The sequence below is a fragment of the Cetorhinus maximus genome, chromosome 17 (assembly GCF_964194155.1).
Source record: "Cetorhinus maximus chromosome 17, sCetMax3.hap1.1, whole genome shotgun sequence".
Classification (NCBI taxonomy): domain Eukaryota; kingdom Metazoa; phylum Chordata; class Chondrichthyes; order Lamniformes; family Cetorhinidae; genus Cetorhinus; species Cetorhinus maximus.
This window is the reverse complement of record NC_135895.1, coordinates 63,998,906-64,012,303: the sequence shown is the minus strand read 5'-3', so window position 1 is coordinate 64,012,303 and position 13,398 is coordinate 63,998,906. Positions and strand designations below refer to the sequence as shown.

The 13,398-nt window shown below is 42.2% G+C and overlaps 1 protein-coding gene across 13 annotated transcripts in view; it reads right to left on the bottom strand.

The window, feature by feature from the left end:
- The window catches only part of dock7 (dedicator of cytokinesis 7), a 174,644-nt gene that overhangs the window by 45,132 nt on the left and 116,114 nt on the right, over positions 1-13,398 (bottom strand). For 12 of the 13 annotated variants that reach the window (XM_078561325.1, XM_078561327.1, XM_078561328.1 and 9 more), the window contains 4 exons: positions 8,968-9,122; positions 7,547-7,729; positions 6,915-7,050; positions 3,483-3,579 (listed from right to left, as the gene is read on the bottom strand). In XM_078561325.1, the coding sequence (XP_078417451.1) occupies positions 3,483-3,579; positions 6,915-7,050; positions 7,547-7,729; positions 8,968-9,122 (571 nt within the window). Of the gene's footprint in view, positions 1-3,482; positions 3,580-6,069; positions 6,186-6,914; positions 7,051-7,546; positions 7,730-8,967; positions 9,123-13,398 lie in introns of those variants that run through there. The other variant, XM_078561336.1, reaches the window with a different exon arrangement.

The window sequence follows — 13,398 nt, the reverse complement described above, 5'->3', positions numbered from 1 at the left end:
TCCACAAGATAATTATATTGGTTTGTTCCAATGGCTTGGATAGCTAAGTGTGTTGGAGCCATAACATGCTACACCATAGAAAGACTGGAGCAGTTAGCACCTATGATCCTCCATCAGCCTTGCCACTTCGGCATGAGTAGAGGTTTGCGAGCATCAGTGAGACGAGCTCTTAATGGCCATTTTTAGGACAGTACTGGAGATCATAAAGGAGCAGTTCCACCCTCTAGTGTTGAAATGTATGTTGCAAACCAAGAATAAAGAATTAATGGGAAGAAGTGCTTCCAAAAGATGAAGTTTCAACCTCAGAAAAAAGGAAAGACTTGCATTTATATAGTGCTTTGCACGACCATGGTTATCTCAAAGCATTTCACAACCCATAAATTGCTTTTGAAGTAGAGTTATTGTTACAATGTAGGAAATGAAGACTTGGTTCAGAACAAATCATTATTTGGGAATGTACACCCTGCATCATTTTAAATTCCCCATCTTTGTTTCTTGGCTCGCGCTGTGGTACAATGTCAAAAGTGTTTGGCGCCCTTCAGTGTTTCATCCAAGGAGTAAAGTTATGCAACTCTATTGTCACCGGACAGTGATCAGCAGTTGGGATCTTGGATGTGTTAAAGTTAACTGTAGATTCCTTACCCTTCCCCCGGCTGAGATCAGCTAAGATTGAGAAGTGAAATTTCCTTGGGAGGTGGGGGCGGGGTGGCTGTGGTGAGGGAAGTGATTTTATCAATGTGTTTTATTGAAATTGTGAGTCCATTTATAAGGAGTGGGTTTATGATTTTGTTACTCAAGGTGCTTGGATGAAATGTTCCCCCAGTTGAAATGGCTCAGCACCATAGCATGAGAAGCACTTGCCCATTGGCAAGAGCCATCACTGGAGCTTAAATGCTTGAAATAGGAGCAGAAGCCTAGTCTTCAGGTCAAAATATACACACAAGTGACCTCTCTTGATATAACTGAAAAAAAAACACCAGCATCTGCAACTAAAGTTTTTAAAAGATCAAAACCACTTTATAAAATGTTCTAACATTTATACAAAACTTTTCATTTTTGCATTTTAGACTTAAAATTATTTTTTTGCTGATCTCACCACACAATAATTATTAATACAAGCACACACGTGTACACCTAGCAGGTTAACGCACTACACAGAATGCAATCTCATCCTAGGTGCAACTCAGGGATGAAATTACAAAGTTTTAATTTTTTTCACCCATATTATGCAGAAGCAGAGATGGAAGCAGCAGCCAGTGTTACCGTACCTGACAGATTTCTGGCTTCTTTAACAAAACAGCACATGTGAAGAAATAATTATAGCTGTGAGTTAGAATAAAGACAGTGAGATAGAACAACAGCAAATCTTAACACCCAATAATGCTAAAGTAGGATCACTATTGGTAACCTGAACTGGCTCAGTTGGTTAATGCCATTACCTGTGTGGCACTGAGCCATACAGACTGGGAGGAGTACCAGGCTCTGTCCCCAATCTGTGCTGAGCTAACGAATATGTGACAAGTCAGTGGTAGAAGCACTACAGTTGACCTTTGCATGAGCATAGAAGGATGTGAAAAGGGACAGAAGAGCATTCAGTCCATTGGGCTTGTCCCATTCCAGCACACACCATCATTTGCCCACACCATCATTTGCCCACACCAACCTCCACACAATCTCCTCAGACAGGCAAAAAATTCATATACTACAGACGAAGCTAATAAAATTAGCCAAAGGTTCTAGCACATTCAATTAACCCTGGTGGATAGAGAATATGTATGAATGTCAGATAAAGAAAGGATCAAGCTCAGAAATTATTGCTTCAATGGTGGAACAGCCTGCTTACACGTCAATAAATTAAATATGGGAGAGGTGCAGACATTCATGGATCCATAGTTTATCCCAAGTCAATGCTTTCAGGAGAGGGATAAAGTATAAAGCCTCATCAAATCTCTTAAAATATCCTAAACACTTCACATAAATCACTGAAATGTGATAACTATTATTTATGAAAACAAATGAAAGAATTGCTTTTCATCTAATGCATGATTCTATGGATGAAAGCTTCCTTCTAGTCCATCACCAAGTATCTACTCTGTTTGTAAAGGTGTAGACCAATGAGTTTGGCAGGCTGTTTATGCAGGAGAGACATCAGGCAGGATCTTAACCCCTTTAAAAATAATTGCAGGTCAGAACCATTTCCAGGTCCCAGGCCAGCACCAACTGGCAGAGCACCCGCCGATGCAATGTATGGGTGGCAGCCTCCTAATTGGCCAGCTCTGCATCCACTGTCTGAATAAGGTTCCTGAGGCTGCAGGCCCAATCAGAGGACCTGCAGCCTTGGATGGATGGCATGGAGACCACAAGGGTGCTTTCATCTTAAGGCAAGCTCTGAAGAGGTTTCTATTTATCAAAATAAATTGTGGCCACAGCTGCCAGGTCACTCGTGTTTAGGAGAAAGCCCTGCACTGGATGGACTGTGGCCATAACTTTGGCCCCACAGATCCCTGTGTCTCCGGTGGGGGGATGTGAAAGAGACCTTGCAGGCCACACGGCCAGCCACTGGCAAGCCGCCTCCAGGCACCTGCCCAGTTTCAACCTCAGTGGGGGCCTGCATACCACCAGGAAGATCCCAGCGGTGTCCCCAATCAGCGCCTGTGGACACTTAAATATGCAGATTAGATAACTCCCACTGCCAGGATGGTGGCCACTGCCAGTTTCACGTGACCTCCAATGAGGCTGGCTGGAGCTGGGAATACATCGGCCCGCTGGTCCAACACCCTTGTGTTCAACCTTTCTCTTGGTCCTACCATGAAAGCTGCCTCAGTGGAACCAGGAAGGTTCAGCCCATCATGTCTGAGTCTCATCCGTTCATGACCTGGCATTATGAATGTTCACTTTCCAACAGAGTTGATGAGATAGTAATAAGAAGCAATTTTTTCCCGCCATTTTAAAAAAAAACCCTTCCCTCGCCTAGGTCACTGAAGGTAGTCACAGCTTTCCAAGCGTAAAACTACCTCCAATTTGAAGAGCACCATTGTAGATGCGCAGTGTCAATATGTGTCTGCATCTATGTGCCCAAACTGGAGCTTCAAGTTTCACAAGAATTCAGGACCACTTAACTTGGCTGCACATGGTTAAGTCAATTGGCCTTTTAGTTTACTGACCTCACATGGGTGGCATAGGGTCTCTTAAACAGACAGATCAATTTCCAAGTGCAATACAATGTAGTCTGCTTCTAGAGCATTGTGCTGGCTCCACATTCTAAGGTGTAGGAGGCTTTGCACCCCAGCATCAGAACACCTATTAAGATGCATCTTACCAGAGGCCATTTAGGCGCAACAATTGTTCTTGCTGGTGTTGTACAATGAATTCATACTGCTATTCCACTTTCACAAACTATTAGATAGTTAAAATTCATTAACAGGTACTTTGGTGCTTTTTTCATTATGTGTACTTTATTAACCTCCTAATACTTAACGCACTTGTCGAGTTTTTCACTGTTTTGGCGCCAGTGGGTCATATCTTTCCTCCACCTCAGATTTTCTTGGCTTCCAAATGCACTTCCAGATGGACTTCGCTCTGCACATCAAGCACAAAGAAGAAACATTAAAATGAGCTCACAGTAATCGATGCTTAAGAGGACAGCACTTACTGTTTAAAATACTTCCCCAAAGGCTTTGTGCAAAATAATGGAAAAGTCACCTCCACATAGAAACAGTTAAGTTAGCTTTTATTACTGATTTAGAAATTCCTGAAAAAAAGAGACATGCTGTCAAAGGTTTTCATCTTGCACTCATTAGGACAGATGCAAGAATGCCAAATTTCAAAGGGAACAACAATTTAGATAGCATGAGAAAAGGGTTGGTTGGCAAGTCGACTCTGATTAATCAAGATGTTGCCATGGCAAATGCACCTGGGGATTGTTTAATTCAAAAAAGGCTCAATGCTTGGACATGTTGTCTTTGGCCTGCCAAGGACAGGTCCCTGCTTATGAATATTTGTGGCTTCTAGCAAGCGTAAGTGAGCCACATTGCAAGCCCAAGTGATAATCTTAAATGGATTGTTAGTGTAATTCTTAGCATACTCAGGATTGTTCAGCAAGTGCTGTCCAGTCACAGAATTGGAACTAACATGAGACATGCTCTGAGTTTTGTAAGCACAGGCTGCTTGAGTATGGTTAATACTCTGCCTATCGCAAACTGCCAAAGGGGCGTGTTGTCTTGATCTGATCTGCCACTCGTTGGTACAGATGAATTACGTATCCTGCGAGATAATGGGTACTCTGATCAGATCATTTCTCTCTGTGTATCACGCATGCTTATGAATGGGCCTAAGGCCACCAATTTCGGACCCGAAAAAATGCCCAATCTACCTCAAATTACGCTGGAAGGGTTAAGGAATCTGAAAAATTTGAGCAACACTTGAAGCTAGCCATTTCAAGCTGCTACTATGCAGTAGCAAGATGAGTGGTAATTTCCACTAACAGGATGCTGCCATCAAGCTAAAAGGACATTCTGCCTACCACACAAATGAGTGATGTGGTATATGAATTTCAGTGTCGGCGCAATGTCAGGTATGTAGGTCGTACACCCAAATGACTGGCGGACCGTAACAAACAACGTCCCTTCAGCTGTTCACAATAGGCAGAGTACTGATTGCAATCAACCAGTCCGTGCTTGCAAAACTCAGGACATAATGTCTAACATTAGTTGTGATTCTGTGATTGGACAGCACTTGCTGAACAATCCAGAGTGTGCTAAGAATTACACTAACAACCAATTTAATATTATCAGTCGGGCTCACAATGTGCTTGCTAGCAGCTACATATACTTAATAAGATGAGAGCCATTGTGTTGGGGGTAGTTTTTAGCATGGCTGGAGGGCTGGCTAACTAATAGGAGACTGAGAGTTGGGATACCAGGGGCATTTTCAGGATGGCAACCTGTAGCTAGTGGAGTGCCACAGGGATCAGTGCTGGGGCCACAATTATTTACAATATATATATTAATGACTTGGATGAGGGAAATGAATGTGCTATCGCCAAGTTTGCGGATGACACAAAAATAGGTGGGAAGGTAAGTGGTGAGGATGAAACAAAGAGTCTACAGAGGGATATAGACAGGTTAAGTGAGTGGGCAAAAACGTAGCAGATGGTATATAATGTGGGAAAGTGTGAGGTTATGCAATTTGGCAGGAAGAATAGAGGAGCTGAATATTATTTAAATGGAGAAAGACTGAAGAAAGCTGCAGCACAGAGGGATTTGGGGGTCCTTGTGCATAAATCCTAAAATGTTAGCATACAAGTTCATCAGGTAATAGGTAAGACAAATGGAATGTTGGCCTTTATTTCAAAGGGAATGGAGTATAAAAATAGGGAAGTCTTGCTAAAATTATACAAGGCACTAGTTAGGCCACACCTAGAATACTGTGAACAGTTTTGGTCTCCTTATCTACGAAAAGATATACTGGCATTGGAGGCAGTCCAGAGAAGGTTCACTAGGTTGATCCCGGGGATGGATGGATTTTCTTATGAGGAGAGGTTGAGTAGGTTGGGCCTGTACTCATTGTAGTTTAGAAGAATGAAAGGTGACCTTATTGAAACATATAAGATTCTTAGGGGGCTTGACAGGGTAGATACTGAAAGTTTGCTTCCCCTTGTGGGAGAGTCTAGGGTCAGAGGGCATAATCTCAGAGTAAGGGGTTGCCCATTTAAGACAGAGATGAGGAGGAATTTCTTCTCTCAGAGGGTAGTCATCTGTGGAATTCTTTACTGCAGATGGCTGTAGAGGCAGGGTCGTTAAGTATATTCAAGGCTAAGTTAGACAGATTTTTAATCAGTAAGGGAATCAAGGGTTATGGGGAAAAGTCAGGAAAGTAGAATTGAGGATTATCGGATCAGCCACGATCTCATTGAATGGCAGAGCAGATTCGATGGGCCGAATGGCCTACTTCTACTCTACGTCTTATGGTCTTATATTCAAGAGCAGGCACCTGTCTTCTGCAGGTAAAAGGAACATGTCCGGGCATTACACTTTTGAATTAAACAAATGCCTGGGAAACAATAGTTACCTGGTGCATTCACCATGGCAATGCAGTCAGAGTCGACTTGCCAACCAATCAGCACCCCTTTTCTCATGCAGTATAAATTGTTGCTCCCTTTGAAATTTGGCAGTCTTGCATCTGTCCTGATGAGTGCAAGACGAAAAGCTTCAACAGCCTCTCTCTTTCTTTCAACAACACTTAAGTTACTTACTACTAAATTACTAAAATTTAGACATCTTATATATATGTGAGAGAGAGAGAGAGAGAAAGACTTAAACAAACATGGAAAAAAATTATTTCAGGGATGAAGTTGTAGCCCTTTCTGAAAACAGATTATTCAAAGGCAGAAAGATGAAGGTCAAAGAAGGTGCTGAAAATCCAGAAACAGGGTTGAAAGGAGAGATGAGGTTAGAAGACAACAAAAGTGAAGAAAATTTCTGGGATTGGTTGACACACAACTTTAGTTTCTAGTCATTACTCTCTGAAAGGAAAACAAAGTTTTTCTTTGATTAAGGAACACAGCTGCAGAATGATGTGGAACTGAGGATAGGAACAGTTACAATATAGATTGGACAGTTACAATATAGATTGGATAGTTACAATGTAGATCGTGTTAGAGAAGTTAACAGCATTCATGCGGCAGTGCATGGCAGAGAGGGCAGATTCTATAAAATGAGGAGAGCTATAGTTGGCGAAACATTAAATATGACGAACGTTTCAGGAAAGTTCAACTGGAAACCATGTGAAATAAGTTGTGGTTGGAGAAAGATGCTGTGAATAGAGATGTGGTTTTGAAAATGGGTTCTGACAAGTATATAGTTACAAACAAGATGGTAAAGGGAGAACAATGATAGCAAACAGGATGAATATACCTAGTTGCCCTCTGCTACGACGAACCATCTCCTGCCGAGCTCCAATGCTTCCAAGAATTGCTTCTTCAAGTTTTGCTTTCATGTCCTTTGATTTTTTGAATGTCAGACTGTTCATTCGTTCAAAAGCTTTCTTGCCCTGTAATGATTTGACACAAGGTTAAGTAAATGTTCAGTAATTACCTCATCTTTTTTAAAACTCTTACGTGCAAATTTTATGGCACTTTTTTTAATGTCCTTCAGGTGCTGATTCTTCCTAGGATATTATTGCAGGAACACCTGCATTTCTCCAGTACATTTCTATGAATTTGGACAAGGGGTGTTAAGTAAGACATTTGACTCTGGAGGGCATCACAAAAAAGCTCCATTCTAACCTTATCTGACAACCATAAATGTATAAACTTTGCAGCAGGAAGCACAGGATAGCAGTCCAAAGCAAGAATACTGACTGATCTTTTTTTAAGCCTCCGTCAGACAGAAGTATTGCAGTCAATTGGAGCACCTCTACTGCTGCCTCCACTAGCCATATGGCTGACTAAAAGTTTGATACGCACAAGCATACGTACATCAAGCAATATTTTAAAATAGACTATGAAAGAAACAGGAAAGTTGAAGTGTCTTTTATATAACTGTACCTTGTACTCAAAGCAGGATACACAGAGATACATCAAGTCCAACAAGCGATTTAGTTGAAGAATGGAGAGATCTGCAAACCACTTTTGCAGAACAATATTGTCTGCGTTTTTTAAAACCCAGAGGAGGCAAATCAACAAGCTGCGGCTTGATTCTGCTGAGAAGGTTGTGTACTGGCGCCCAGTCTAAAACAAATCAAAGGAAAGACTCTTGTCACTCGAACTCTTTAACATTATGGTGTAGAGGAACTACTGCAAGTCTATTATTGACTAACACTCACTTGCTTCATAGAAGATTCTTCTGTCATCTCTAGTATCCCACTTTTCTGCTTCTTATTTTGTAACTGTTACACTTAGTTAACCTTCCTGGGAGGTCTCAGCTTGGCTCAGTGGTAGTGGCACTTTTGCCTCCGAGTCAGGGATGATGGGGTTTAGCCCCACTCCAGAGAGTTAAGTAAATGAGCTGGGCTGACATGTCAGTGTAGTACTTAGGGGTGTGCTGCATTGTTGGAGGCACAGTATTTCAAATTAGAAGCTAAAATAAGGTTCTGTCTGCCCTCTTAAGTGGATGTAAAGATCCTGGTTGAAGAAAAACAGGTGAGTTCTCCCAGTGTGCTGGCTAAAATCCATCCTTCAACCGACATCACAAACAGGTTATCTGATCAATTACCTTACTTCTGTTTGTGGTATCCTGCTCTTTGCAAATCAGCTGCAATATTTCCCCACATTACAACAGTAGCAAAAATACCTAATTGGCTGTGATGTACCTTCTGATATCCTGCAGTCAGGAAAGGTGGGTACATTGAGTTACAAAGAACTTACAGCATAGAAACAGGCCAGTTGGCACGACCCACACCAGCATTTATGTTTATGTTAACTTCCTCCCACCTTACTTTTATAACCCTATGAGTCTAACCCTCTATAAAACAGGCTTCAGTGGGAGATTGGGACTGCTAAAAAGGCCGTCTAGGAGACATGTGAAGTAATTAATTTTGATAGGCAGATTGGGGAGAGGCAATATAAAGTAAATGGTACAGTTTTAAAGAGGGTGCAGAAACAGACAGGCCTTGAGGATGGAGTGGGGTTTTGAAAGTAGCTGCGCAAGTGAAGGCCGTTCCTAAAGAATCCTAAATGCAAGTTATTTCTTTCTTTAAATTGTTGCAAATATATTGTCCTGCAAATTATTCCTTCCTCACCACATTAAAATCATGACTCATCATCTCCTATGCTAATTCTTTCACAACTCTTTATCCTCTTAGGCTTTGTTTTCTGATAAAACCTGAAAACTGGTAAAACTCAACTAACCAATAATTCTTGATTTATACCAGTCTTTCTCCTACTCTTTTAAATGGATGATGTCTTGCATTATGGGCCTGAGACTGTCATCTAGGATTCCTAGTAATAAAAAGAGAGGTTTGTGTTACCCCAGGTGTCAGCAAGAAACTACTCGGTCGGGAAAGCTGTGGAACAGAGGCTCCTGCGATTGCCATGGCGACGGTTTGATTGATCATGCTGCTGCTTTCGCTCTCATAATCATCTGCAGTTACAACATTGGAACGTCCTCGCTGACTGAGGGATTCTTACAGGAGAGGAAGGCAGAAGAAAGGGAAAAAGATAACATCTAATATCGTACCTGAAATGTTTACCTCCAAACAAACATTCCGGAATAACTCACTTCTTGGTTCAAACTTTTACACGCTTTGAAGCAGTCACACAACTGAAATAGTTTTATGCCCAGAAAGATATATTTTTTTAAAAGACAGAACTATATATATTATATATATAACTTCTGCGCACCCATTTCCACTTAAGGTGTGGAGTGCGCTGGGTTACACACAACTGAACATTTCAGGATGGCTCAGGGACTGAAGGAGAGGGCGCAGTTTCTCAGAGGGGGCACTCGAGATCCTGGTGAACATTATGATGATATTAACAGACATGGCGGACAACTGATTTTGCCATTCATTGCCAAATTTGCTTGGGACACCTCAAACACTATCAGGGTCCTGCTTTTGCCTGCCAAAATGCTCATCATTCCAAGGTATTTCCTGGAATGAAAAGATAACCTTAGGCTTCTTTTTCCTACTTAAGCCCCTCCCTACTGTCTTCTCTACCCTCATCTCCAATGAGCCCATGGACTTTTTTGTCACCAACAATGAGAAAATCCAATCAGCTGCCTCTGCTGCTCCTCTCCCTTTCCCTCACCCAACAGGCCAAGCTTCTTCTAAGGTTCCCCCATATCCTGGTTCTACATACAAACAAGGAGCAGGAGTAGGCCATTCAGCCCCTCGAGCCTGCTCCATTTAATATGATCATGGCTGATCTGATAGTAACCTGAAATCTGCATCTCACCTACCCCCAATAACCTATCACCCCCTTGCTTACCAAGAATCTATCCACTTCTGCCTTAAATTTATTCAAAAACTCTGCTTCTACCACCTTTTAAGGAAGCGTTCCAAAAACCCACGACCCTCTGAGTGAAAAAATTTCGCCTCATCTGTTTTAAATAGGTGACCCTTTATTTTTAAACAGTGACCCCTAGTTCTAGATTCCTCCACAAAAGGTTCCTCTCCACATCCACCCTGTCAAGACTCCTCAGGATCTTATATGTTTCAATCAAGTGGCCTCTTACTCTTCTAAACTCCAGCGGATACAAGCGTAGTCTGCCCAGCCTTTCCTCATAAGGCAACCCACCCATTCCAGGTATTAGTTTGGTAAACCTTCTCCGAACTGTTTCTAATGCATTTACATCCTTCCTTAAATAAGGTGACCAATACAGTACTCCACTAGTGCCCTGTACAACTGAAGCATAACTTCCCTACTTTTGTATTCAATTTCCCTCGCAATAAATTATAACATTCTATTAGCTTTCCTAATTACTGGCTGTATTTGCATACTAAACTTTTGAGATTCATTCATCTGGAACACCCAGATCCCTCTGTACCTCAGAGCTCTGCAATCTCTCACCATTTAGATAATATGCTTCTTTTTTTACTCTTCCTGCCAAAATGGACGATTTCACATTTTTCCACATTATGCTCCATTTGCCAGATCTTTGACCACTCACTTAACCTATATATATCTTTTTGTAGCCGCCTTATGTCCTCTTCACAACTTACTTTCCTTCCTATCTTTGCACATCAGCAAATTTGGCAACCATTCCTTCAATCCCTTCATCCAAGTCATTTATATAACTTGTAAACAGTTGAGGCCCCAGCACTGATCCCTGTGGCACACCACTCGTTACATCTTGCCAACCTGAAAAAGACCCATTTATGCCGACTCTCTGCTTACTGTTAGCCAGCCAATCTTCTATCCATGCCAATATGTTACCCCCTATACCATGAGCTTTTATTTTCTGCAATAGCCTTTGATGTGGCACTTTATCAAATGCCTTCCGGAAATCTAAGTACAGTACAGTACATCCACCAGTTCCCCTTTATCTACAGTACATATTACTTCCTCAAAGAACTCCAATAAGTTAGTTAAGCACAATTTCCCTTTCACAAAACCATGTTGACTCTGCCTGATGACCTTGAGCTAATCCAAGTGCCCTACTATAACTTCTTTAATAACAGCTTCTAATATTTTCCTTACAATAGATGTTAAGCTGATAGGCCTGTAGTTTCCCGCTTTCTGCCTCCCTCGCTTTTTGAATAATGGAGTTACATTTTCTATCTTATAATCTAATGGGACCTTCCCTGAATCTAGGGAGTTTTGGAAAATTAAAACCAATGCATCAACTCAAACCTTTCTCTATTTTCTCTCCTTCCTCCCCTCATGGCTGCTCTGAGCTCATCTTGTCTGAGACCAGCTCCTGCTCCTTCGGCCCTATGCCCACTTAACCCAAATTCCCTTCCTTTTTCGTCAACCAAGGGCTTTCCCCCAATGTGGCTAAAAGGGCCCCCATTCTTATCTGGACCCATTTTCCGCACTTCTGCCCTCACCCCTTCCCCTCCCTGAACTATGATATGGTTCTTCCTTGTTCTCACTTTCTACCCCACCAGATTCAAAGGATTATCCTCCGCCATTTCTGCCAACTCCTGCATGATGCCACCACCAAACATATCTTCCCCTCATCTCCGTGTCAGCACTCTGTGGCAACTTTCTCCATCCCTCCATCACCTCAACATCTCATCCCCTTCCCAAGGCTCCTTCCCATGTCATCATAGGGGGTGCAATATCCGTCCCTTCACCTCCTCCCTACTCACTGTCCAAGGCCCCAAATATAGGTGAAGTAGCGATTTACTTGTTGTACTTTCAATTTAGTATACTGTATTCGCTGCTCACAATGTGGTCTCCTCTATACTGGGGAGATCAAATGCAGACTGGGTTGCCCCTTTGCAGAACACCTCCATTCAGCCCACAAGCATGACCCTGATCTTTTTTTTTAATTCATTCATGGGATGTGGGCATCACTGGCTAGGCCAGCATTTATTGTCCAACCCTAATTGCACTTGTTCAAAAGGCACTGAAGAGTCAACCACATATAGGCCAGACCAGGTAAGGACAGCAAATTTCCTTCCCTAAAGGACATTAGTGAACCAAATGGGTTTTTACAACAATCAACAATAGTTTCATGGTCATCATTAGACTTTTAATTCCAGATTTTCATTGAATTCAAATTCCACCATCTGCTGTGACAGGATTCGAATCCAGGTTCCCAGAGCATTACCCTGGGTCTCTGGATTATTAGGCCAGCGACAATGTGACTAAGCCATTGCCTCCCCCTCAACCTTCCATTACTTGCCATTTCAACTCAGCACCTTGCTCTCATGCTCACATTTATGTCCTCAGTCTGCTGCAAATGTTCCAGTGAAGCCCAATGCATAATTGAGGAACAGCATCTCATCTTCCAATTATGCACTTTACAGCCTTCTGGTCTCAACATTGAATTCACCAATTTCAGTCCATGAACTTTGTTCCCCCTTTTGTACTTTTTTCCCCTAGTGTCTGTGTGCATCTTGTTCTCATGTTTTACTTTCAGACAGCACTGACCTTTATTCTGATATTAGTGTTCACCCACTAATAGGGAACGTGAGCTGGGTTTAGACCATCGTGAGACAGGTTAGTTTTACCCTACTGATGCCCTTTGGCTCCCAGTTAAGCAACATCTCGATTTTAAAATTCTCACCCTTGCAGCCAAATCCCTGGACAGCCTCACTCTTGTTTCCATAATCACCATCAGCCTCACAACCCTCTGAGATAGCGGCAGTCTTCAAACTCTTGCCTCTTGAACATCTCCCATTTTAATTGCTCCATCAATGGGTCTCGTGCCTTCAAATGCCAACGCCCTAAAATCTAGAATTCCTCCCTTCACCTCTCCGCCTCTCTTTTAAGACACTCCTTAGACCCTAACTCTTTGACCAAGCTTTTAATCATCTACCCTAATATCGCCATATGTGGTTCATTGTCAAATTTAATTTGATAAGGCTCATATGAAGCACCTTGGGACATTTTATTACAGTAAAAGTGCTATATGAATACAAATTGCTGTTGGTGATGGAGGTACAGAGAAGGAGGGATTTCCTTCACCTGCAGTGGAGTTCGGAGAGGAGCCAAGTTGCCCTCCTGTTCCTCTCTCCTGATGCTCTGACTGGCCTCACCTCCTGCTCCAGACCAAGAGAGACCTCTAGCAAGATCCCCATAACCAAGCACTATATTCTACTGGTGGGGCTTATATCAGGACTCCAATAAGGTAGAGGAACATAGCACCCATTCTCTTCAGGTGAAGTCCTCAGAGATTTTCCAGGAAAAATGTTGACAGAGCGTTTGTGAAGTTCTGACAAAGTATTCCAGGAAGTCTCCTGCTCAAATGGCCTCTTCAAATGCTCTCTATCTCCATCAGCAAGGGA